This window comes from Rhinolophus sinicus, chromosome 3 (genome assembly GCF_057876585.1).
Source record: "Rhinolophus sinicus isolate RSI-liver-muscle chromosome 3, RSI-T2T, whole genome shotgun sequence".
Lineage (NCBI taxonomy): Eukaryota > Metazoa > Chordata > Mammalia > Chiroptera > Rhinolophidae > Rhinolophus > Rhinolophus sinicus.
Genome location: NC_142503.1, coordinates 99526959 through 99552705, shown reverse-complemented (window position 1 = coordinate 99552705; position 25747 = coordinate 99526959). Strand labels below are relative to the sequence as shown.

The window sequence follows — 25747 nt, the reverse complement described above, 5'->3', positions numbered from 1 at the left end:
GAGGTCAGAAAAAAAGGCTGTCTTAGGCTTTCAAGAGGCAACACTCAGCCCATATAACAATTTAGTGCTCCTGCTCCAAGTGGAGGTTTAGGTGGATGCTGGATTTGTTGTGGGAGGACGACTGGAAGGAAGACTGGGCTCTCGGCCACTGTGGGAAGCAGTTGCAGGTATCTCATTTTCAAGGACCTCTTTGATCACCATCAGACCCAGTTCCTCTTCAGATTGTCAAGATGGGGCTGCTGGGATTTGGGGACTGGGGTGAGTCTATTCCCAGGGAATTGCTAGAAATGTCTGAATCCTATAATGCAGCAGAAATGGTAGATGGGATTGAGTCAAATTCTCAAGACTTATTAAATGACAGATGGCCAAATTCATTGCCAGGAGACCCAAACTGCAATAAATGCTGAGGAAGCTCTTCAAGCTGAAGGGAAATGACATCAAGAGGAAGCTTGGGTCTACAGGAAGAAATAAAGAGCATCAGAAAAGACAACTCTGTATAGAAGACTTTTTTCTTTCTTCTTAATTTCTTTAAAAAACAAATGACTATTTAAAACCAGTACAATGAATTATTAGTTTTATAACAAGTGGAGAAGGATACTAATGGAATTATACTGTTGTAGGGTTCTTACATTGTACATGAAGAAGTATAATATTAATTCAGGGCAAACTGGGATAAGTTAAGGACTCATATTGTAATTCTTAGAGCAACGACCAAAAAAAAAAAAAAAAAAAAATCTATGTCTAAAAACCCAATAGAGAACATAAAATGGAATTTTAAAATATTCTCAATCCAAAAGAAGTCAGGAATAAAGGACACAAGTATAGATAGAAAAACATAGCAAGATGATACAAAAACAACTACAGTTGACCCTTGAACAATGCTGAGGTTAGGGGTGCTGACCCCAACACAGTTGAAAATCCACATATAACTTTTGACTCCCCCAAATCTTAACTCCTAATAGCCTACTGTTGACTGAAAGCATTACTTATAACATAAAGTCGATTAACACACATTTTGTATGTTGTATTATATACTGTATTCTTACAATAAAATAAACTAGAAAAAATAAAATGTTATTAAGAAAATCATAAGGAAGAGAAAATACATTTACAGAACTGTATGTATTTATTGAAAAAAATCTTCATATAAGTGAACCCCCGCAGTTCAAACCCATGTTGTTCAAGGGTCAACTGTATATCAATAATTCCACTAAATGTAAATGTATTAAACACTCCAATAAAAGACAGAGGTTGTCAGACTGCATTAAAAAAGTAAAGTCCAACTATATGCTGTTTGTAAAAAATCCATTTAATACATAAAGACAAGTTAAATGTAAAAGGATAGAAAATATACCATGTAAACACTAATCATAAGAAATCTGGAGTGGATAAATTCATAACAAAGTAAACTTTAAGGCAAGAAATATTAACAGAAATAAAGAGGATCATTATATAATAATAAAAGGACCAATTAATCATTAAGTTCTAATAATCCTAAATGGGTGCGCTCCTAATTACACAGTTTCAAAATATATATGAAGCAAAGATTAACAGAACTAAAGGGATAAATAAATAACCCAAAATTACAATTGAAGATTTTAACATCCCTATCTCTATAATGACAGAACCAGTACTCAAAAAAAAGAAAAGAAAAATATAAAAGATCTAAACAAAATCATGATTCAACTTGACTTAATTGATATTTATACAACATGTCACCCAACAATTGCAAAATAAATTCTTGGTGACTTTTGCAAGCAGCTGATAATGATAATAAGCTTTGGATTTAAAAATGATCCATAAAAAATATTACAGCGTAAATATATACCATGGACATAGCAGTGATAAAAAGAAATGCAACAACTTGGCTGAATCACCATGAAATTTTGTGCTTAGTGGGAAAGAAAAAAGACAATCCCAAAAGAAGCAAGTAAGATTGATTCTACTAATGCAACATTTTTGAAATGACAAAATTTTAGAAATGGAGTACAGAGTAGTGGTTGCCAGGGATTAAGGGTGGTGGGGCGAGGCAGTTATAAAAGGGCAACGTGAGGGGTCATTGTGGTGTTGGAACTGTTCAGTATCTTGATCATGATGTATCTTGATACATGAACCTACACAGGTGATTAAATTGTGTAGAACTTAATACATATATAGCCACACACATAAAAAGTGTACAAGTAAAATAGGGATATGTTAATAAGATCAGTTGATTTTACCAATGTCAATTTCCTAGTTGTGATATTATACTATGGTTTTGCAAAATGTGACCATTGGAGGAAACTGGGCAGATGGTAAAGGGATGTCTCTGTATTATTTATTACAACTGCATGTTAACCTAAAATTATCTCAAGAAAAATGTCAATAAAAATATATTACAAAAGCCATTTACATTCACTCTAGAAAATAACTACAATAGATAATGTCATAAGGTTACGTTTTTTAAAAAGTTCTTATCTTTTAGAGATTCATATTGAGGAATTTTTTGGGTGAAATTATATGATATCTGGGGTTTATTTTAAAATGCCACAAAGACAACAACAAAAAGGAATGAAGTGGGTAAGATAGAAGATTTGTAAAATATCAATAGTTGTTGAAATGGGTATGTTTGAATATTTCCAAGTGTTAAAAAAGTGTTAATAGGAACATTTGTGACAACATGGATGGATCTTGAGAGTGTAATGCTGAGCGAAATAAGTCAGACAGAAAAAGCAGAGAACCATGTGATTTCACTGATATGTGGTATATAAACCAAAAGCAACAAAAGAACAAGACAAACAAATGAGAAACAGAAACTCATAGACACAGACAATGGTTTGGTGGTTGCCAGAGGGTAAGGGGGGTGGGGGTGGGGGGTGGGAGATGAGGGTAAGGGGATCAAATATATGGTGATGGAAGGAGAACTGACTCTGGGTGATGAACACACAATGGGATTTATAGATGATGTAATACAGAATTGTACACCTGAAATCTATGTAATTTTACTAACAATTGTCACCCCAATAAATTTAATTAAAAAAAAAAAGTGTTAAAAACAGTCCCACTGTTAAAACCCTAATGGACCCAAATGAACCTATATGTGTATGTGTGTATGTATACATATGAGTATGATACATATCAGCTGTATTGAGATATAATTGATACACAATAATATACAAATATTTAAAGTATACAATTTGATGTTTTAACATATGCATACACCCATAAAACTACACCATAATCAAGATAGTGAATGTATCTATCATACTTAAATGTATCCTTGTGCTTCTTTATAATTCCTTCCTCCTGCCTCTCCCCATCCACCCCCAAGAAAATACTAATATGCTTCTTGTAACTATAGATTTGCATTATATTTGTATCTATCTATATAGATATAGTTTATACATATATGAGTATATGCATGTCTGGCCTTCCTCAGCATAGTTACTTTGAGACTTATCCATGTTATTACATGCATTAATAGTTCATTCCTTTTTATCCATAAGTAGTATTCCATTGTATGGATATACAACTTTTTTTTGTCCAACTGCCTATTGGTGGAAACGTGAGTTGCTTCCAATTTTTGGCAATTACAAATAAAATATGCATGTACAAGTCTTTCTATGGACAAATGCTTTCATTTCCCTTGTGTAGAGTAGAATGGCTGGATCATATGGTAAATGTATGTTTTACTTTTTAGGAAATTACCAAATAGTATGCCACAGTGGTACAATTGTACTTTTCCCATCAGAAGTGCATATACAATAGTTTAAGTTCTGCACATCCTTGCCAACACTTAGAATGGTCAGTCTTTTTAACTTATTCACTCTTTTTTAAAAATATTTTTTATTTTTCAATTATGGTTGGTATTAATATATTAGTTTCAGGTGTACTAACTTATTCACTCTTACAAGTGCATACTGGTATCTCGTTATTGTTTTAATTTGCATTCCCTAATGACTAGCTGAGCTTTTTTTTTTTTTAAAAAAAAAAAGGGGGACGCAGCTCACAATGGCCCATGTGGGGATCCAACTGGCAACCTTGGTGTTATCAGCACAGTGCTCTAACCAACTGAGCTGCAGCTGAGCTCAAGGTGCCATGTTCAATCTTAGTTGCGGGGGGGGGGGGGGGGCGGGGGGGCGGGGAGCCCACCATCCCTTGGGGGACTCCAGGAATTGAACTGGCAACCTTGTGGTTCAGAGCCCACTGGCCCATGTAGGAATCTAACTGGCAGCCTTCGTAGTTAGGAGCACAGCGCTCCAACCGCCTGAGCCACTGGGCCGGCCCCTCCCTCAGTAACAATTTCTTGAGCTCTAACTGTGTGCCAGGCACTACGTATACCAAACATCTTATATACAAGGTGTTGTTTACCTCCTAATATCCTCACAACTGCCCTTTGTGGTCAATGTTGTAATTACTGATGAGGATACTGAGTCTGGGAGAGACCAAATGACCTGCCCAACAACACCCAGCTAGGAAGTGATGAAGCTAGGAATTGAACCTAGCAGCCTGGCCACAAAGCCTTGTTTTGCCCAGGGCACCAATAACATCCATATTGGTGCATGCCAAGAGGTTGATTTATCAGAAATTAATTACCCGAGGGATCAAATTAAGAACAACTGGCTAAAAGCATCATCACTGAATCTCACGTCACAATCAACTTTCCAGTCCTTGTGGTGAAAACAAAAGTTGGACAAGGGGTCTTGAGGCTATGTGGGTTGCTATACTTTTTCATACGCTGAATTAAGATTGAGAGTGCAGAAGCTATCCTGGAAGAGTGTTGCAGGGGATGGCAAGAGCCCCAGTCCTGTTAGTTATTCATGGAGACAGTTCTTGGTGACTCAGCCTGGGTAGAGGTCTCACAATGGGCTGGCCACATTTTAGAAGGGCTCAAGCGACAGTTACCATACTGAAGTATGCTTCCTGACAGGCTCTTAGAGTCGTAGGAGCCAGGGCTGAATCTCAGCCACATTTTTTTGGGTGTGATGTCAGGTAAGTGACTTAACCCTTTGAAGGGTCAGTAAAAAGGGGATAATGATACCCAGGCATTGAGTGGGGAAGAAATTGTATATGTACTATGTCTGACTTATACTAAGTAGTCAATAAATGGTAGTGCTATTATTCATAAAGGAAGCCCTTGTGGACCAGGACGATGCTGGTTGGAAATAATTATAATTAAGACTACTATTTATTCAGTGCTTTTATGTGCAAAGTGTTTTAGGTGTATATCAGTTTTCTATTGCTGTGGAACAAAACATCCAAAATTATAAAACTGTCATAATTATTGTTACCTTTGGTCATTATGGAGGTGGAATACATTCAGCCAGGAGGTTCTGGCTTAGGGTTTCTCAGGCTGTTGTGCTCAGACACTGGCTGAGGTTGGGTTCATTTCAAAGGCTTCCTCAGTTACATATCTGAGGCCTAGGCTGGGAGACTCAAATGGCTGGGGCTGCAATAGTTGGCATAACTGTGTGGTCTCTCTATGTGGTCCTTCCAGCATGGTGGTTTGAAGGTAGCTTAGCTTCTTACAGGGTGATTCAGGGCTCCAAAGACTCATGGGGGGGGGGGGGAGAGAGAGAGAGCTCTAGGTGGGAGCTGGATGTCTTTTCTGCCCCAGTCTTAGTAGTCATGCAGTGTCACTTCCACTGCCTTCTGTTCAGTAGAAGTGAGTCACTAAGGGCAGCCTGGATTCAAGGGATTCAAGGGTGATGGGTTACCTGCCCCCATGAGGGAGGAGTGTCAAAGAATTCACAGACATGTTTTAAAACCACTGCCTGTTTATTAGCACATTTCATCATCTTAAGAGGCAGGCACAATTATCACTCTTTTACAGATAAGGAAATTTAGAAGATTAAATGGTTAGAAGATTAAGTGACTTGCCCAAAGTTATAAAGTTAGTAGGTAGTGGAGCCTGAATCCAAACTAAGGCCAGCAGTCTGACCTGAGAATTTTGTGTTCTTAATACCTATGCTCTAAAAATGAGGCTAGACAAAGAACATAAAATACATGGAATATTTGTTTATAAGCTCTCTTGTGTAGTGCTTACTGCATGTCAGGCACCGTTCTAAGTACCTAATAAGAAACTAAGTAAGGTAAGTGAAAGAAGCACAGAGAGACCCCAGGAGCCAGGGTCGGGCTGACAGGGCCAAGAGTGGAGAGCAGGCCCACCCAGGACCAAGAAGCCGCTAGGAAAAGCTCTGTCCCAAGAGTGCAGAGTGAAGGCTCTGCTTGGTTGGAAGGCAGGAGGATTATGCCTGTCATTCTGCACGGACTTCAGCAGCCAGAGAATGAAAATAAACTAAAGGGGGCCGGCCCGGTGGCTCAGGCGGTTAGAGCTCCGTGCTCCTAACACCAAAGGCTGCTGGTTCGATTCCCACATGGGCCAGTGGGCTCTCAATCACAAGGTTGCCAGTTCAATTCATCGAGTCCTGCAAGGGATGGTGGGCTCTGCCCCCTGCAACTAAGATTGAACACAGCACCTTGAGCTGAGCTGCCTCCCGGATGGCTCAGTTGTTGGTTGGAGAGCGGGCTCTCAACCACAAGCTTGCCAGTTCAATTCCTCGAGTCCCGCAAGGAATGGTGGGCAGCGCCCCCTGCAACTAGCAACGGCAACTGGACCTGGAGCTGAGCTGCGCCCTCCACAGCTAAGACTGGAAAGGACAACAACTTGACTTGGAAAAAAAGTCCTGGAAGTACACACTGTTCCCCAATAAAGTCCTGTTCCCCTTCCCCAATAAAAAAATCTTAAAAAAAAAAGAAAAAAAAAGAAAATAAACTAAAGAAGCCCAAGGCGCTGCAACAATGGTATCAGGCAGGAGGCATGCCTCGGGGACCCAGGAACAGTGGCAGCTTGCCCTGCCACATCAAGACAGCAGCCATCACTGCAAAGAGGCCAGTGGCAGTCACCACAGGGAAGCCCGCAGCTCTGGGTGTGTTCACGCCTACATGTGCACAGGACACCTTGAGATGGTGCGAATAATAACGCGCACACTTGATAACGAACGGACATGGTTGGATCGAATATGAATTTTAACAGATGTACTTATTGCACTCATGTGAAATAAAGAAACATTTTTGTGGAACAAAATCTTAGATTCCGTGGAACAAATTTACTATCTCACAATTCCAGAAGTTAGAAGTCGCACATGGGCCGCCCTGGGCTAAAATCAAGGTGTCAGCAGGGCTGTAGTCCTTTCTGGAGGCTCAGTGGAGAATCTATTTCCTTGCCTTTTCTGGTTTCAAGAGGCCACCTATATCCCTTGGCTCCTTCCACTATTTTCAGAGCCTGCAACATTGCATGTCTCTGATCATTCTTCACACCTGACTCTGACATCAGCTGGAAAAGACTTTCTTTTAAGGACCCATGTGATTAGATTGGGCCTGTCCAAATGATCTAGGATAATCTCAAAGTCCGTTTGGCCATGCATGGTAACACTCAAAGGTTTGGGGGGATTAGGGTGTGGACATCTTTGGGGAACTATTATTCTGCCATATGGAGAGACACCGGGAAAACATCCCTAAACAGGGCTGACCACTCGTTCCCACTCTCACCTCCCAGGCCTGTACTGTCAGGTGACACATTTTCTTACCCACTGGAGACCTCTAATCAACTCATGTCAACTCTTCTGAGGTAAGGTGGGTAAGGAAGGACTCCATGATTTTCCCAGAAAGATGGACTGTATATCTGCAATGAGAACTAGATGATATGCAAGTATCACCTTATGCTTAAAGCTTCCTTTATTCAAAATCTTATTTCTTTGCTGTGGATATAGGAGGATAATAGTTAACTTTTTCTTTCTTTCTATGCTTCCCACTTGCCAAGTGCTATTCCAGGCACAATAAGTCTGTAAGGGAGGTACTGCTATTATTGTTTCACAAATGAATTAACCAAGACACAGAAAGGTTAAGAAACCTGCCTAAGCCACACAGTTAGTGAGTGATAGAACCCACATTGAACTCAGACTGTCTGGCTACAGAGCCCATATCTATAATCACCACACCTGACTGCCTCATTTCTGCGTATCCCCAGGAATATAACCCATGAGTGGATGTCACCAAGGGTCTATACTTCCTGCTCCTGGGATGGTAAAAAAGGGACCTCAACCCCATTATACTTTGCTGGTATTTCTTTCAGGGTCTTGGCCATAAACAAACTTTCTGTGTCCATCCTCATGTCACCTTGAGAGTCCAGAACTGTTCAGACAATGGACAATGCCCATTTTTAGTTGAGGGCTGATGCTGTACAGGATTTATCTGCCTCAGAGGAGTGAAAACTTTGCTTGGCCTCTCCCCTGAAATTTCTACTTTGGTGCATCAAAATAACTGAGGAAGTGTCTAGTATAGTGCAGAACGGGGAGGTACCCCTAACGTTGGCAGGCTCTGAGACTGAGAGGTAAAGTTGGGGTGGTGCTGCTGCACATAGGCTCTGGAGTTGGCCAGAGAAGAGGACAACCCTAGTTCTGCCACTTCCTAACTCCTCTCTGAGCTTCACTATCCTCTCTAGGAAATGGGCTGGGCATATTAAATGACGAGCAGGGAAAACAAAGGAGTACCCACACAAGTTAAAAAAGGTTTTAGTGTATATATATTTACCATTGATCAAAAATCACTTGGCTAAATATACAAAGAAAGTGAATACATAGGGCGCATCCAAAAGCAATAATAAATTCTATAGGATAGCAACTATTACAGTAGATGTCAAAAACTCATCAAACCATGGGGAAGCAACACTGGAGAGGTTGGGAACTGATCAGATTTCACAAGGTCTGCAACTCGAAGTCAGGGTGTCTCTTGATACTGCAGGCTGCATACAAGTTCCCAATGCCAATGCTGAATGATGACGAATGACGAAGGTACTGCCAACTGAGGTCTTTCTTATATATCTCTTTAGATGTATTTTTGAGTCAAGTTTCTTGTTTCTGCCTCCCCCCACCCCCCTCCACCCTCAGGGAATGGTCAGTTCTGGGAGGGTTCAGCAGTTACTGTGATAAAAAAAATATATTGCTTATCCGGCTGAAGAGCCAGTTCATGCGGACAAACAATACCTACTGTTCTCGCCTGGGACCATTGGTCCAAGGCCTTCCAAAGCCTGGCAACGTGACTGTCACATCACTCTGATATAACTTAGTTACTTCTTCACCTCATCTGCTGATGTGGGCAAAACAGACAGAAAGCAACATCATCCCATATCTCTCCTGCCCTCTGCCAGGGTTAAGAGGGAGAATTTTCTTAACCCTGAGCTAACCATCACCTCATGTGAGGGAACAAAAAGCTAACACACAAACCCTAACCATCACCTCACATGACGGAAAAACAACAGCATCTCATGTGAGGGAACAAAAAGCTAACAGACAAAAGTTAACATCAGCCAATGAAGGTGAATTTTCTTAACCTAACATCTTCCTAGCCTAACATCCTTCCTACATCATAGTGCTTAACTCCTAGACCTCCAGAGAGAAGTAAATGAGACTATGCCTGGCACATACCTTCATGGAACTTTCTTAAGATTAAAAAGTACACACATGCGAAGAAGTTAACATATTCCCCTGAAAATAAGACCTAACCAGAAAATAAGCCCCAGTATGATTTTTCAGGATGCTTGTAACATAAGCTGTACCCCAAAAATAAACCCCAATAAAGCTCTTTAGCAAGATGGACACATTTAGTATGCCTGTTGCAACACACAACGGATGTATTGAATTATAAAATAATATTAATATATAATTAAATATAAATAAATAATACTATTGACATTAATACTTAAAATAAATGATAATATAAATTATAATTAAGTATCTATAAATACCCAAGCGAGTGCCTTTGGATGAGAGGCAAATGCCTATGTAAACAGATAAACTTGAGACTTATTGCCAAATGGCCAATCGGAGTACAGGCACAACGCACGAATAACGTGCGCACTTGATAACGAATGGACGTGGTTGGGTCTAATATGAATCTTCAGAATTCAACACATCGTGTGTTGTAACGGATGTACTTACTGCACTCATGTGAAATAAAGAAACATTTTCTGAATTTTGGTGGCTGCAATTTTTCGTCGCTTTTGTGTGGACCATCATCTTAACGGTCATCATTTTTGTTGCCACTCCTGTCTCGTAAGTCTTCAAGTAACACTTGATTTAATGGTAGATTTAAAGGGAATAATATTTTGACCCCCAAGCAAATTGAGTGCAAAACGAAAGAGCTATTCAGTCGAGTACAAGAAAGGAATCGTGGGGGACTCCCGGGGCAAGAATCTTAAGGCTTTCTGCAAAGAGAATAAGGTGGATCTCTGAATGGTCCAAAAATGGCGAGCAGAGTACAATAACCTAAGTCAACAGGTGGACGAGGGAAACGCTAAGAAGTGCAAGTGTGGATCAGTTCGATAATCATAATTTCCTGAGCTGGAAGACATCATCTGTGAATGGATTGCTGACAGGAGAGCAAAGGCTTTGGTTGTGCACAGGGCTGATATTGAAGCATTTGCCCTTGTAGTGGCACCACAGTTAGAAATATACCCAGAAGAATTCAAAGCCTCACAACACTGGCTGGATGTCTTCCTTCAGCAATAGGAACTGTCTCTAAGATTGACAACACTGTTCAAGCTGGAAGATACTGAAGTTATTAAACGTGCACTTGCATTCAAGTCCTTTGTCGATGGCAATGACTTTCTAAATACCAGCTCGCCAACATGATTGTTATGGATGAAACTGCAGTGTTTATGGGCCAAGGATCTCAAATGACAGTTGATCAGAGGGGTGCCTCGTCAATCTACATTCCCTCCACTGGTTACAAAAGTGCATGTGTTACCTGTACTTTGGCAATTCTTCTGGATGGAAAGAAAGCCCCACCTCTAATCATCACTAAGGGCAAGAAAGATAAGTTGGAACATGTTTCAGGCATTTATGTTCTTGAAACCGAAAAAACCTGGTGCACACAAGCAGTTATAAGGAAGTAGGTCGATTTAACGCTGCCACTTGTTTTGCCAGGTGGCCAAAGAGGTCTGCTAGTCTGGGATTCAGCCAGCACGCACTGCGCTAAAGACATGGAGAACTTCCTTGCAGAGAGAAGAATAGATCAAATAATTATTCTTGCAGGAATGACTGCCTGTCTCCAGACTCTTGATATGGCAATAAACAAGCCATTCAAGGACCATTTGTGCATGGTAATCAATGACTACATTGAAAATAGAATGGAGAGAAATCAGCGTGGAAACTTTGTGAAGCCTAGCCTGCAAGAGGTGGTGACTTGGGTGAAGACTTCATGGGATAAAATCACTGACAGCTATGTTGCCAGTGCACTACAAGCGGGCTACATGGACAAGAAGGGCTCATTTAAGGAGAACTCTATTGCTGGACATGAGAGATTGGGGCCAATGGTTCTACAGGAAATGGAGTCGTAAGAAATTCAAGCCGCAATTCGGGGTTTGGAGAGTTATGACGATGTTCCAGAAGAAGATGATGACATGACTGTATTTGAATAAATGTGGATTTTTGTACATTAATAAATGTAGATTGTTGTACATGAAAAGATAAGACATCCCCTGAAAATAAGCCCTGATGCGTCTTTTGGAGCAAAAATTAATATAAGACCGGTCTTATTTTCGTAAATATGGTAGATCAAATCTCTGGCACCTGGTAAGCAATGAGTCTTACTCTTCTAGACCTTCCCTGGGTGACTTAACTTTAAGGCTTCATTTCTGCTTCAAAAGCTTTATTTCCTAATTTTCTTCTGAGCTCTAGACCTAATAGTTTCAGTGTTCGACAGAACTTTCCACTTGGAAGACATGCAGACTTTGCTCAAATTCTGGGCTTTTGTTTATATATTTGCTACCTCTGCCTAAAGTCCAGTTGTTGAAAAATAAAAATAAAAAGACACTTACTAGGTTTGTGTGCTTTGGGTGGCAAAGAACAGGGACTCATTAGGCATCCTCAAGTTAGGAAAGCTGCAGGGAGGCCCTGCCTGGAGCCAGTCCAGGTGGGAGTTTCAGCCTTTGACTGGCCCAGCTTGTTGGCTGGGTTAGCTCATCCTGCAGGATCCTTTTGGGCAGCCTTCCCCTGGGAGAGGGTCTCACTTCTGACTACAAAGCTGCCCCTAGGGAATAAGTCGGGTGACTGCATGTGATTCCCAATGTCTTAGGGTGGCCACCCTTGGAGTAGTTGGAGCTCAGCCATTTTATTGTGGGGCCCACAGAGGCACTAGCCTCTCTCGTATGGAAGCTCATTCCTGCAGCTTTGGTGCTTGTGTGCTCCTCCCCTCACCCAGCTCAAACTCCCTGGGTTATGATGCCTCTACACCTCATTAGTCATTTCCTCTTCTGCTCCTTGTGTCTAAACACAACATATTGTAGTTATCGATATCCAGAGCTGGTTCCCCAACTAGGCTGTCAGCCAGGCAAGAAGTATACATTGTTCACATTTGTTTCACCACCGCCACTGTTTGCTGAGTACAGAACACACTTGCGTCTTTAGCACTGCTGGGGCCTGGGATGGCGTTTTATTAAAAAAAAAAATTAAGTAAATTAGTGGCTTTTAAAATAATATTTTTATAATTTAAAAATAACATGTACATTGAAAAATATTTTTAAAATTCTGAATGTGTAAAGTTAAATGTTAAAAATTCCCCTCAGTTCTCTTCTAATCCAATACCCATAGGCAAACACCAGTAAAACATTTTTTAACAGCTTTATGGATATTCAATTCAGATACCATGCAATTCGCCCACTTAAAGTCTACAAGTCAGTGTTTTTCTTAAGCATATTTATAGGGGTATGAAACCATTACTACAACCTAATTTTAGGACATCACTGTTTCCCCCAAAGAAACTCTGTATCTATTAACTGTCATTTACCATTGCCTCCCCTCTCCCAACCCTAAGCCACCAATGATTAACTTTCTGTCTTTATAGATTTGCCTATTGTTGGACATTTCATATAAATGGGATCATAAAACATCTGGTCTTTTGTGTCTGGCTTCTTCCACTCAGTATGTTTTTGAGGGTCATCCATGTAGTAGCATGTAGCAGTAACTCCATTCCGTTTATTGCTAAATATAGCATTGCATTGAATTAATATAGCACATTTTACTATCCAATCATCAGTCACTATTAACAATTCAATACAACTCCTGTATTTGTTCAGATTCCCTGGGTTTGAATCCCTGCTGGGCAAGTTCTTAGATGAGTGATCTTGGGTGAATTGCAATCTCTCTAAGCCTGCCTCTATTTCCTCAATAGTAAAATTTGAATAATGATGGGACTGACCTCATATAGTGTTATGGTTGTATTGTCACAGTAATTAATATTTGTTGAGTCCTTACTACATGCCAGGTACATTATAAGGATTACCTAACAGATCTATGATTTTCAGATTAGGGAATTGAGGTTAGGAGAGGTTATGTCATCTCTCAAGGTCAAACAGTCCCTAAGAAAATGATGGAGGTAAACAGAATCACAGGCTGTCTGACTTCAAAGCCTGCACAATTAACTGTTAATATCATGGAATAGCAAAGTGCTTAGCAAGGGCCTTACGAAGAGAATGAGTTTAGTAAATGATAACTCATAGAACTATAAAAAAGAAAAAAATAGCAATTGACTCATCATCTAAGGACACCTGCCACTGTTAATATTTTGGCACATTTCCATCCAGTCTTTAGGAAATATTTCAGATATATATATATATATATATATATATATATATATATATATATTCCAGAAAATAATAGACATCAACCTCCAACCCGTTTTGTATATGTGCTGCGGAAGCGAGCACAACCTCCAACCCTTTTTTTTTTTTTCTAAAAGACTTGAAATGTGGTAGATTAGGTTGCTCTGCCTCCCAAACCCTTATTTTTTCTATGTGTGCATTATTTTTCCTTAGGTTAGGGTCACACCACATCATTTTCTATCTTTAAAAAACCCTATCTTGAGCATTTCCCCAGTGTACCTAATATGCTACATCACCTGTCATGGCTGCATATTATACTGTATGACTGAAACATGATTCATTAATTCCCCAGTGTTGGGCATTTAGACCATCTCCAAGCCAAAACATCACTACACATTCATCTTTCTTTTTTTTTTTAATTAATTATTATTTTTTAAAAGACTTTATTGGGGAACAGTGTGTACTTCCAGGACTTTTTTTTTTTTCCCCCAAGTCAAGTTGTTGTCCTTTCAGTCTTGGTTGTGGAGGGTACAGCTTGGCTCCATGTCCAGTTGCCCTTGCTAGTTGCAGGGGGCGCTGCCCACCATCCCTTGCGGGAGTCAAGGAATTGAACTGGCAACCTTGTGGTTGAGAGCCCACTGGCCCATGTGGGAATCGAACCAGCAGCCTTTGGAGTTAGGAGCACGGAGCTCTAACCACCTGAGGGGGGTGGGCCCACATTCATCTTTCTTAAAGCATCTGATAATTGCCTTTGGATAAGTTCCTAGAAAGGCGGGAAGATCAGACTGTGCTTGACGGTTAGGCTCTTTATGCGTACTTTTTTTTTTTTTTTTTTGCCAAGTCGTTCTCAAGGAAGAATGGAAACAGGGAGAAGGAAGGATGAGATTTTTTTCCCTTTTAAAATGTCTTGTTCAATTAAAACATATATACAGAAACGTGGACATAAGTGTACATCTCACTGAATTTTCAAAAACTGAACACACCGCGTACCCAGCACTCAGCTCGTGAAAGGCTCATTTCCAGCAGCCCAGAGCCGCCTCACCCCCAGCCATAACTGTCCGAGGGGTGCGATCTTAACGTCGCAAAGGTTTACTAATGCGGTGACGTCTTTGAAGTCTTAACTTGAGCTAAGTTCTGTAGGCGAACGCTTCGCAGGCTGACGTCAGGCTGGGTGAAAAGCACCTACACCTGAAAGAGAGCGCAGCCGCCGTAAGGCTGTGCGGCCTGGGCCGCAGGTCTCCCGGCGTGCAGCGCGGCGCTCCCGACGTGCACCGCGGCGCGCGGAGTGGCGACCTGGCGTTCGGCGCCGTTGGCGGTGAGGTTTGCGGCTGTGTGTGTGCTGGCGGCCGGAGTCCACGAGGCGGGGTCGGCATGGAAGTGTAAGCTGCCCGGGGCGCGTTTCCGGCTGTGGGCCGAGGCTCATGGCGAGGGACGGCTGCATGCTGGGGGCCGAGAGGCGGGGACACTGGCGACCCCTAGCCCGGGCTTGTGGGAAGAGTGACGCGGCGGAGGCGGGGAAGAAAGAGACTCGCTTTGCCCTTCTGAACCTCCGCCCGCACTCGCACCCGGTGCGTAGGACTGGGGCCAAGTGCCTTTCGTGGTGCCTGCCTCCTCCGTCATTCATTTACTAGCGTCTTCTAAGTCACAATAGGGAGCCCGGCCGGGTGTCCGAGCGGGGACTCAGAAGGTAGAAAGCCTGGAGTCCGCCCTGGCAATACCTATGGGAGAGACGGATAAACTGTCCGGGGCAGTGGGCCCCTGGGCGGCCCTGACTCAGGAGAAGTGCCACCCGAGTTTGGTGAGGAGCAGTTAACCCTGGGAGGGAAGAGGCGAGTTTTCTGGGAAGAAGAAAGTGCTTGAGCCTGGATTGTGACCACGGAAACACCAGAGGAGAGAGAGAGAGAGAAACAGCCATTCTGACAGTTTAACTCCACCTGGTCTTTTCCATGTTTGCTCATTGTACTACATGCAAAAATGGAGCTTTTGCAGCTACTCTGCATGTGGGTTTTCACATGGTTGACATTAATTCGTACGCATACCTATATTGTGTCATCTTTGGCACTGATTGTTTAATACATTTTTCTTTAAGTTCTTTGCCTCATGTTTAATGGTTATATGTACTACTATTGTTCAAACTTAAAAAAAACACACAATATGTGTATGTACCTTAAGTGAAAACTTCATGAAACAACACTCACCATATGCAGTACACTTTGGTATTGTCAAAGCTACTGAAAAAGAGTCAGGAAGCTCTGGCTAGAAATAAATGAATAAAAATATTTAAATAAAAAGATTTATTAAAGGGTCTTAAGAGTTTCCTAACTGGAAGCACAGCTAGGCAAAACTGCCGAGAAGTGTTCCGAAGAAGAAAGAAAAGTTGAGTTCTTATAGTAAAAGTCATATCCTTGAGAATAAACAGTCCTGCATTTTAGGCCCTCTGGTTGGTTCAGGACAGTTATCAGTCAGATGTCAGGTGGTCTGGATGATGGATGCCCATGGTCTGGAGGATGAGTGCCAAGAGGTCTGCTCTGAGTCCTTTGGGGTAGTCAGAGGGTTATCTGCAGGTTTGATGTATGTCTGGGCATTGACACTCAACAGACTGGTATATATCCAGGTATTGATGCAGGACTAGAAATTTCCAAAGTTTCAGGTCCAGGACTAGTTAAGAAAAGACAAAGAATCGTTTTCTCATACTTCAACCTTCATAATGTTAATTAGCAGCTTGGTTAAAGTGACTCCATTTTATATTTTCCCCATCTTCATTCTTTTCTCAGTTTCTTCTCATTTATTAAAAATGAATGTTGACCCACTAAATTGATTTCGCTATTCACTAATGGGGTTTAATCTGCAACTGGAAAAATGTTCATATTACTCTACCTCAAACCATCATTATTAATTAATTTTCCCCTGTTTACTGAGCATTTCCTGTCAGCATACAAACCTGCTTTAATTTATCTATATTAAAAACTTCCTTGTTTCCACATTCATGTCCACTTACTGCTCCATTTCTGCTTCCCATCATTCCCATCACAACAAAACTTAGAAGTGTTGTGTATCCCCTCATTCACTCAATCATTCTGTTAGGCTTTCATCCTCACCAGTCTACAGAAATGGGTCTGTGAAGATCACCTGAGCCCTCCGTGTTGTCACTTCCAAAGGCTGATTTTCTGGCCTTAACTCTCTTGATCTCTTAGCAACAGTTGGTACAGAAACTAGAAACTCTCTTGGCTTTCTGACGTGCTTTCTTGGATTTCCTCCTGAAGACTGTTTCTCAGTCTCCTTTCCTGGCTCCCCCTTCCTCCCTTTCTTGGCTTCTAAATGCTGAGGTATCTTAGGGCTCATACTGGGACACTTTTTCTCTACACTCTCTCCCATGGTCATTGTACCCATCTATATGCTGATGATTCCCAAAAGTACATTTCTAGCCCTTTCCCCCCATCATTCATCCAGTTGCTTAGACCAAAAATCTAGCTTGTTTTTTTAAGGAGGTCGCAGTTCACAGTGGCCCATGTGGGGATCGAACCAGCAACCTTGGTATTATTAGCACCATGCTCTAACCAACTGAGCTCACTGGCCACCCCAAGAATCTAGCCTTTTTTCCTCACCCCTAAATCCAGTCCATCAGCTAGTCCTGTCATCACCTTCAGAGTATATTTTAATGTAGTTGCTTTTCACTATGTGCAATACTAATTTTCTACTCCAACTCTGATCTGGATTAAGCAGTAGCCTTTTTTTTAAATTAGTTTCAGGTGTACAAAACAATGTAATAGTTAGACATTTATCACTTATATCCCTCACAAAGTGATAACCCCCCTCCCCCCATCCACTATCCCTCTGGCATCGCACACAACCATTACATTTCCACCATCTCTATTCCTAATGCTGTACTCCACTTCTTGTATATATATATATATATATATATATATATATATATATATATATATATATATATATAAAATTATAGTTGACGTTCATTATTATTTAGCTTCAGCTTCAGGTGTACAGTGCAGTGATCAGGCATCTACACCATTCGTAAAGTGGTCTCCGTAATAAGACAAGTGTCCATCGGATACTCCATAAAATCTTTATAACATTATTGATTATATTCCCTAAACTGACTTTCCTATCCCCGTGGCAATCTTGTGGTTACCGATTGTGCTTTCTAATCCTCTCATCCTTCTCCTTTATCCCCCCCCCCCCCATCTAGCAGCCCTCAGGTTTTCCTCTATGTCTCTGAGACTGTTTCTGATTAGTTTGTTCGTTTATTCTTTTCTTTAGATTCCACATATAAATGAGATCATATGGTATTTGTCTTTCTCCGTCTGACTTATTTCACTTAGCATAATGTTCTCTAGGTCCATCCATATCATTGCAAATGGTAAGATTTCATTCATCTTTATGGCTGTGTAATACTCCGTTGTATAAATGTACCACAGTTTCTTAATCCAGTCATCTACTGATGGGCATTTCGTTTGTTTCCATGTCTTGGCTATTGTGTATAGTGCAGGCAGTAGCCTTTGGCTTTCATTCTTGTCCCCTCCTCCCCATCTTGCCTCCTCCTCCCCTGTTCTATTCTCCACACAGCAGCCAGAGTGATCTTAAAATGTTAATTGGATGAAGTCACCCCCACCTCCCCCACCAAACCCTTCATTGGCTTTCTGTTGTACTACATTCCTTATTAGGACATTTAAGATCCTTTATAACCTCACCTTCTCAACCAACCGAAGCTCTTGCCACTGTCCTCACCCCCCCAGAAATACACTTTCCACTGGCAGTTGGGTAGTTTTTGTAATCTTCCAAGCTCTTTCCTACCTCAGGACCTTTGCATTGGTATACTTTTTCTCTTGTCCGGCCCTCTTCTTATCCTTTTGATAGCTCTAGTTGAGTCTCCCTTTTCAATATTGCCTTTCCTTTTTGTTCAATGCAAAATAATGCTGCTTTTTGTCTCTTTATAGCACCCTGGTTCACTTTTCCCTTAAATAGTTACCAGTTATACTACATGTATGTTTCATGCCTTGTCTCTGTCACGAGAGTGTAAGTACTATGAAGGCAGGGAACAATGTCTGTTCATCTAGTGCTTAGCACGGCATCTGGCACACAGTAGGCATTCAGCAAATATTTCTTGAATGAAGTAATAATACTTCATTAATTCAATAAATGTAAGTTAATTAGCTAGCTTCCTAATTGCTAGGTATACAGATTTTTCTGATTTTCCTAAGTGAAATGGTTTGAATCAAGAGTTTTTTCTTCTGTAGCAATCTCTCCACTTCTCCCAAGGAGTTCTTATTGAAGCTAATCAAAAATTTTGAAGCTAGCAGTTTATGGGAAAATGAGTTTTTCTGAGGTGGACATGTGATTTGGGAGTAGAAGCGCCCCTTAAATGGAAAGGTCTGGAGGCCTAACTTCCAGTTCATGCCTGGCCTCCAACCTGAGGCGCAACCTCTGGCTTGTGGTCCCTAGGATCTTCGGTAGAGCCCTGAGTCTCTGAGAGGGCAGACTTACTGTACTTCCGTCACTCCTAGGACCTGGAGCAAGAAGGCATGAATGGAAAACTCCCCTGAGTTATTACTACTTTTTTCCTTCAGTCACTGAGTAAATAACTATTGGATAAATAATACATACTAGACATACACTATAATTTTTTCATAGGAATATTTATGCTTTATTTGGTTGAATGACAGAATTTAAAAATAAAATCTTTTTGACTATCATTTGGAAACTTATCTTCCTCAGGTAAAAGGATACAGAATTTTCATAGCAAAATTAAGTATTTATGTACTGTATATAAGGTATTTGCTTTTTGTCTAACTTTATCTAAGGCCTTAGGATTATTTATATACCTGGAAAGCTTATGTTCACTCTTTTATTCTTGAACTTAATATGCATAGGAAAATGGGCTCTACTTATCTTCTGTACCATCTCTTTGAGAGACTGTCAGAATTTCCTTCATTTTATAGCTGAAAATACTGAGGTTTAAAGAAATTAACTAATGAGTCCTATAACAATTCAGTAACAGTACTGGAAAGAGAATACTTATTTGTTAGCTCCCAAGAGAAGCTACAGGTTAAATTGTTCATTGACTTGGACGGCCACCCAGTTTTCTTGTACCAGAGTTTAGTTTTTCCGAACATGATTTGAATAGATAACATAGGTTGAACATAGGAGAATTTGAGCAATTCCAGTCGTCATGGCTTTCGTAAGAGTTAGCTATGTGGCAATTAGTAGGTACTGTTTGCATGGGCTTTTTGTGTATGTGTGTGTTTCTAAGGAAAGTCTGCCAATAGATCATTCTGTTCTGTTTTTCAGAATTCGGTTTTAGAAAGTAGTTGTTTACATCTGTTAAATTGATTCAGCCAGTTAAGCAAAATTTGCAGGTTAAATTTCAAACAGCAAGTAAACTTCAGTCAATTAATTCATTACTTAAGGAAATTAAGTGACTGCCTGCCTATAAGTATAGATTTAGACAATCTTTAAAATTCACTTGGTGTATTTGCTTTAAACACCTGTAAAAAAAATCAGTAATAATCCAAGTCCTACAAGAGAATATGGAGTTTTGGGTAGGTGGGCAGTTACTAAAAGTCTGAATGTTTGTAAATATATTACATCAGGGGTGTCCAAACTTTTTCAATGTTTTTCACCAAGGGCCATATGCAGTAAAATACACGAACAGTCGGGCCACTCACTCGAGGTAAAGTACGTGTTGCCTCCCCTGGTTTATTAAGTAAACTAAATATATTTTTGGAATTTGCTGCGGGCCAATTAAAAATGGATTGCGGGCTGCAGTTGGCTCGCGGGCCACAGTTTGGACACCCCTGTATTACGTGATATTGAAATGTTAGCTATAGAGCAGACAATTCCTGCTAGGTAGGGATCAACAGCTTGTAAATATAATTGACAGAGGTGGTAACTGACGGATTCTAGTTACCCTAAAAAACACTGAAGGAAAATCATTTTATGTCCTCAATTATAAGTTATACAAATGTTGCGTGTTTAACCTGGTGGAATGCTTTTGTTGTACATTTTTACTTTTCTCAACATGTTACCTTGAAAAATTTCAAATCCATGCAACAGTTGCAAAAAGAGTACCACACTGACCTTTATACCCTTTGCCTAGAGTCAGCATTTGTTAACATTTTGATATATTTACCTTACCTCTCTTACACGTGCGCATTTGCTTTCTGGCTCCTGCACACACGTCACTGAACTATGTAGATATTGTAGATAGGTCATTTTACCTAATCTTATAAAGGCATTCTCCTGTGTAACTACAATACCATGATCGTACCCAGGGAATTTAGCACTGATACAACCACCATTGCTAAAATAACAACCTGTGTTGACATTTCTCCAGTTGTCCCAATAATGTTGTTTTAGTTGGTTTTTTTTTTTTTTTTAAACCGATTTAGGATCCAGTCAAGAATCACACATTGCGTTTAGTTGTCATGTTTCTTTAATCTTTATTCTAAGAATAGTTTCCTAGCCTTTTTTGTGTGACATTGGCATTTTGACAAACGACATTGATATTTGAAAAATCTAGGCCAGCTGTTTTGAAGTATATTCCTGAATTTGAATTTGTCTGATTATATCTTCATGGCTAGATTCAAATTAAACATATTTTGACAGGATTGCTATAAGGAGTGTCTCTCTCAGTCCATCACGTCATCATTGTTGGTGCTGTTAAACTTGATTGTCAAATCTTACCATATCCTGTTCCCAACAACCTGCCACTTAGTGGTGCTTACAGTAACTTCTTTAGGATAAAAACTGCCTTAAAAAATTTCCCTGTACACACAGTTCATTTAGGACTTCATAAAAGGTAGATACTGTACAGTTATTGACATTTTACTAAATAAAGGAAGGCCTAGCATATATTGGCATTTACTACATTAGTATTTAGCTGGATTAAAAAAATAATTCTCTTCCTAATAAAAGGATCAATGACTTAATCAGCTTCTGCCAGCCAGATTCTGCAGGATACGGTGCTATTTAAACATCCATTGTGCTCCTGGCACCAAAACAGAGGTTCATTAAAATAAACAGAGAGAATTTCCCTTCTTCAGATATTGGTTCTAGAAAAGGCAGGTGATGCTCTTTGGATTCTTGCATTAACAATATTGACTTGAGCAGTGAGGTAATAACTTGAAAGAGCCAGGGACAGATTTCCCAAGGCATGGAATATTCTGCATGACCGTAGGAACCATGATTTGGAAATGAAGTTGTAACAATGGCACTTGGGATAGATCCATTAGCCTTGAAGAAAAATAACATTTGAATTTTTCCCCCAGTTTGTTCCAGTCAGGGATGTCTTAGTTGCTGTGTATTGTAGGGCACCCAGGGACTTATAACTCAATTTCTGCCAAAGATGGGAGGAAGCCTTGTGGGCTGACTTCCTGATTATGCAGGCAAAGATGACATGTGGTTTGATTTGTCATTTTCAATTTTAAATGAACCATATCAATACACTGATTATGCATTGTCCTTCCTATGGTAGATTCCTTTTAAATATGACATTCTTTGTGACCTGAGTGCACTTGTGGTCATTTGGGCAAAGCAGCACTTCTGTGAAACCCCAGCTATTTGTTGAATGACTGGTAAGCTTCTCGTGCTGATAAGGCCTCGGTCACGTCCTATCCTTACGTGAGCCACCTAGTAGTTTCGCTTTATTTATTGATGGGGGAAATCACCCATCTATTTTATCCATATTTTTGAAATTTGGTATCATCATTTTCATTATATAGCCTCACTCTTGGTTTCAGAACATACAGTAGTCTTTGTTGCACATTATGTCAAGTCCAAACTCCTTCCTGAATTTTCAGGTTTCTGCATTACCTCCGGTTTCCATTTGTCCAGTCCTGTCTAATTTTTCACAATTCCATAGTTACCTTCCACTTCAGTTAGGCTTCTTGCTGTGTGACCTTGAGCAGGTGTTTAACTCTGAGCTTCAGTTTCATCATCAATAAAGAAGAGATCATAATAGTTTCTACATCACAGGATTTTTAATGAGGATTAAGTGATATCTTTTAAAAATAGTATCCTTCATTTAGGGAGATCTTAATAAGTACCAAGAACTATGCTACACTTTAAAAATTTGTGCTCTCTTTTCATCCTTATAATGGATTCACGAGGCAAGAACAAGTGGTGGTGGTGGCAGCACAGGAAGTAATGACAATAGATGGCATTTACGTGCCACTTTCTGTGTTCAGGTACCTGACATATTTCAATGTAATACTGTAAACAAGCTTATGAAGTTGGTACTATAATTGCTACTTTATAGATGAGGAAATTTAAGCATAGAGAGGTTAAACTACCTGTCCAAATTCACATAGCTAATGTACAGCAGAGCTGGGTTTAGAATCCAGGCTATACTTCTAGGTACTAGTTTGTCTCCATTTCTTTTTAGATGGAGAAGCTTAGAGGGGCTAATTAACTTACTAAAACTCATATACCTCTTAAGTAGCAGAGCTGGAATATGAACCCAGATTTGTCTGATTTCAAAATTGTTCATAATTATCATACTATACTGCCTTCAGACTATTAAAAACAATAAATTCTGATATGATATTGTAGAACGGATCGATTATAATTTAATGCAAGTCGCACTGCTCTTTTCATTCATCAGTGAACGATGATGTTTTGCCTTGATTGTTACACAGGGCTGCCAGGCTTTTGACCTCTGCTTGACACATGAACTGTACCTGCTGAATTGATACAGAAGACAAACATCTTAGTAGTTTTGTGGGTGTCTGGCAGGAGTTTTGACATTGCTGGAGTTCCCAGTGGTGATGTTCGTGTTTCTGCCCGAGATGTCAATGGCTGGTGAAAGGCAGCCGGTACTGGGGAGAGGTCATGGCTGTGGGATGAGCCAGCATTCTGTTTCTTCAGCTAATTCCAGCGCCGTCATACTGTTTATAGACCCCCCCACCGCCCCTGGTGTTCTTCCTGTAACTAAATCCTCCTGGATATCTGACTTCTCTGAACTTCTGGCTCCATAGACTACGGATAAGTAGAGTATTTTAATCACGTGTGTGGTAATAGATGTATGATATACTCTGGCTGTGAAAAGGAAAGTATGTTCTGGAATTGTCCATTACCAGCTAAGCCAGTAGGGCCTCGGACATTTCTTTTAAGGGTTGTAGTCACTAAATCCTGAACTGGATGACTAAATTTTGACAGAGGAATTATTTTACAGATGTTTAATTCACACAAATGGTTGTGAGCCCAGACTATGATAATTTTCTTTTCTTTTTCAGGAAGGACGCCAATTCTGCGCTGCTCAGTAACTATGAGGTAAATACCTTTGAAGTGGACTTTGTATTTTCCTTGCTGACCGACCGTTTGCTCTTTGCCTCTGAAGATTATTGAATCAGTTGTGGTTAGAAATGACTAAATTCATTTGGATTTTCCACTTTAAAATAGGATAGGTGGCACCATCTGGTGGACCTTGGAATATTCTAAGCTTAGTAAATTACATAGTAATTCAGGGAAGATGGGACGACTTTAGTGTACAGTAGGCAACTTTCCTCAGATCCAAGAATTTTAGATCTTCATTTGGGATGTCTTCATGGGATGAAAGCATCCATTTTGCAACTGTTCCTGTCTGCAAAAGTTTCTATTAAAATATGTGTGTATTTTCCTAACTACCACTCTTTATCTTTACCTATAAAATGCTTTTATACATCATTACTGTGATGCTCATAATAGTCTAAGCATCAAAACCTTCATTTTGAAAGTGAGAGCTTAGTTGACCTACCATTATGAATAATTTAGTAGGAACTAACATTTGGAATTTAGGGCTGCTGGGGAAAGGGAGCAAAGAAGGAAAGGGGTTGGAGAGAGGGGAAATAAACATTAATTTTGCCTACCTTCTGTTTTGCCTGGATCTTGTTTGATGCTAGCAAAATCATTTGATAGGTTAATGCCAGGTGTAGAAAGAACCATTTATACAGTCATTGTTGATTTTTCATATTCCAGAGACTAAACTCATGAAGTCTTGCAGAAGATTTGGTTCTCCACTGTGTGATATGTCTAGAAAGTAGTAGAATTAACACAGTTGGCCATATTCTTCTCTTTCTTAAACTTTACCTTAAATGGTTGCTGCTTGTAACAGGAAAGAAATGGTTGTTGGTCAAGCCAGGGAACCTCCTTGTTCAGTTTGGATTCTGCTAGGTATTTTATCCATTCGGAAAACATTGATTGCATTAATGGGGTCTCATCCACTGTTTCTGAAAAGGATAGGCAGGGGAGGGTTGCATTGTATCTAGTAATGGTCTGTGAGTATATACTTCCCTCAGTTCTCTGGAATAATCTCTAAAGCAGAAAGAGATCTACTCCCCACACCCTACTTAGAGTTAATGCACACGTTTCTCCCTCTTGGGGAAAGTTTACTTCAAAAGTTCTATAGCATTATTTCCTTTCCTTTTTTTTTTTTTGGAAACTATATTTTAGCACTTGCCTCATAATTTCTCTTTTCCAGAAATACATTATACTAGACTTTTATATTAGAGGAGTAGAACCTTTTTTAAATAAAAAAAAAAAAAGATTTATTTATTTTAGGAAAATTTATTATTTATTTTAGGAAAATTTACTTTTAAACAAAATATTTTTGAGATCAGAGATGCGGTGTATATTAGTAGGAAATATTTGAAATATTTGAAGTAAACTAATGAATTTGAATTATTGACTTAGATAAAAGAGCATTTTTAAAATGTCACATACATACAAATGGGAAATAAACATATGAAAAAATGCTCAACATCATTAATCATCAGAGAAATGCAAATAAAAACCACAATGAGGTATCACCTCACCCCAGTTAGAATGGCTATCATCAACAAGGCAAATAATAACAAGTGTTGGAGAGGCTATGGAGAAAAAGGAACCCTCATACACTGTTGGTGGGAATGCAGACTGGTGCAGCCGCTATCGAAGGCAGTGTGGAGGTTCTTCAAAAAAATTACGAATAGAATTACTGTATGACCCAGCAATCCCTCTCCTGGGTATCTACCCAAAAAAATCTGAAGACATTTATCCATAAAGACAAGTGTGCTCCAATGTTCATTGCAGCTCTATTTACGGTGGCCAAAACATGGAAACAACCAAAATGTCCTT

At 40.0% G+C, this 25747-nt stretch overlaps 1 protein-coding gene across 9 annotated transcripts in view; it reads left to right on the top strand.

The window, feature by feature from the left end:
• The first annotated feature begins 14675 nt into the window (after nt 1-14675).
• Nucleotides 14676-25747, top strand: part of CRCP (CGRP receptor component) — a 35214-nt gene continuing 24142 nt past the window's right edge. Inside the window, exons 1-2 of one of the 9 annotated variants that reach the window (XM_074328488.2) lie at nt 14676-15018; nt 23890-23926. In XM_074328488.2, coding sequence (XP_074184589.1) covers nt 15011-15018; nt 23890-23926 — 45 coding nt within the window. In that variant the 5' untranslated portion in view covers nt 14676-15010. Of the gene's footprint in view, nt 15019-15065; nt 15208-15420; nt 15438-23889; nt 23927-25747 lie in introns of those variants that run through there. The other 8 variants (XM_074328489.2, XM_074328487.2, XM_019718516.3 and 5 more) reach the window with 8 other exon arrangements.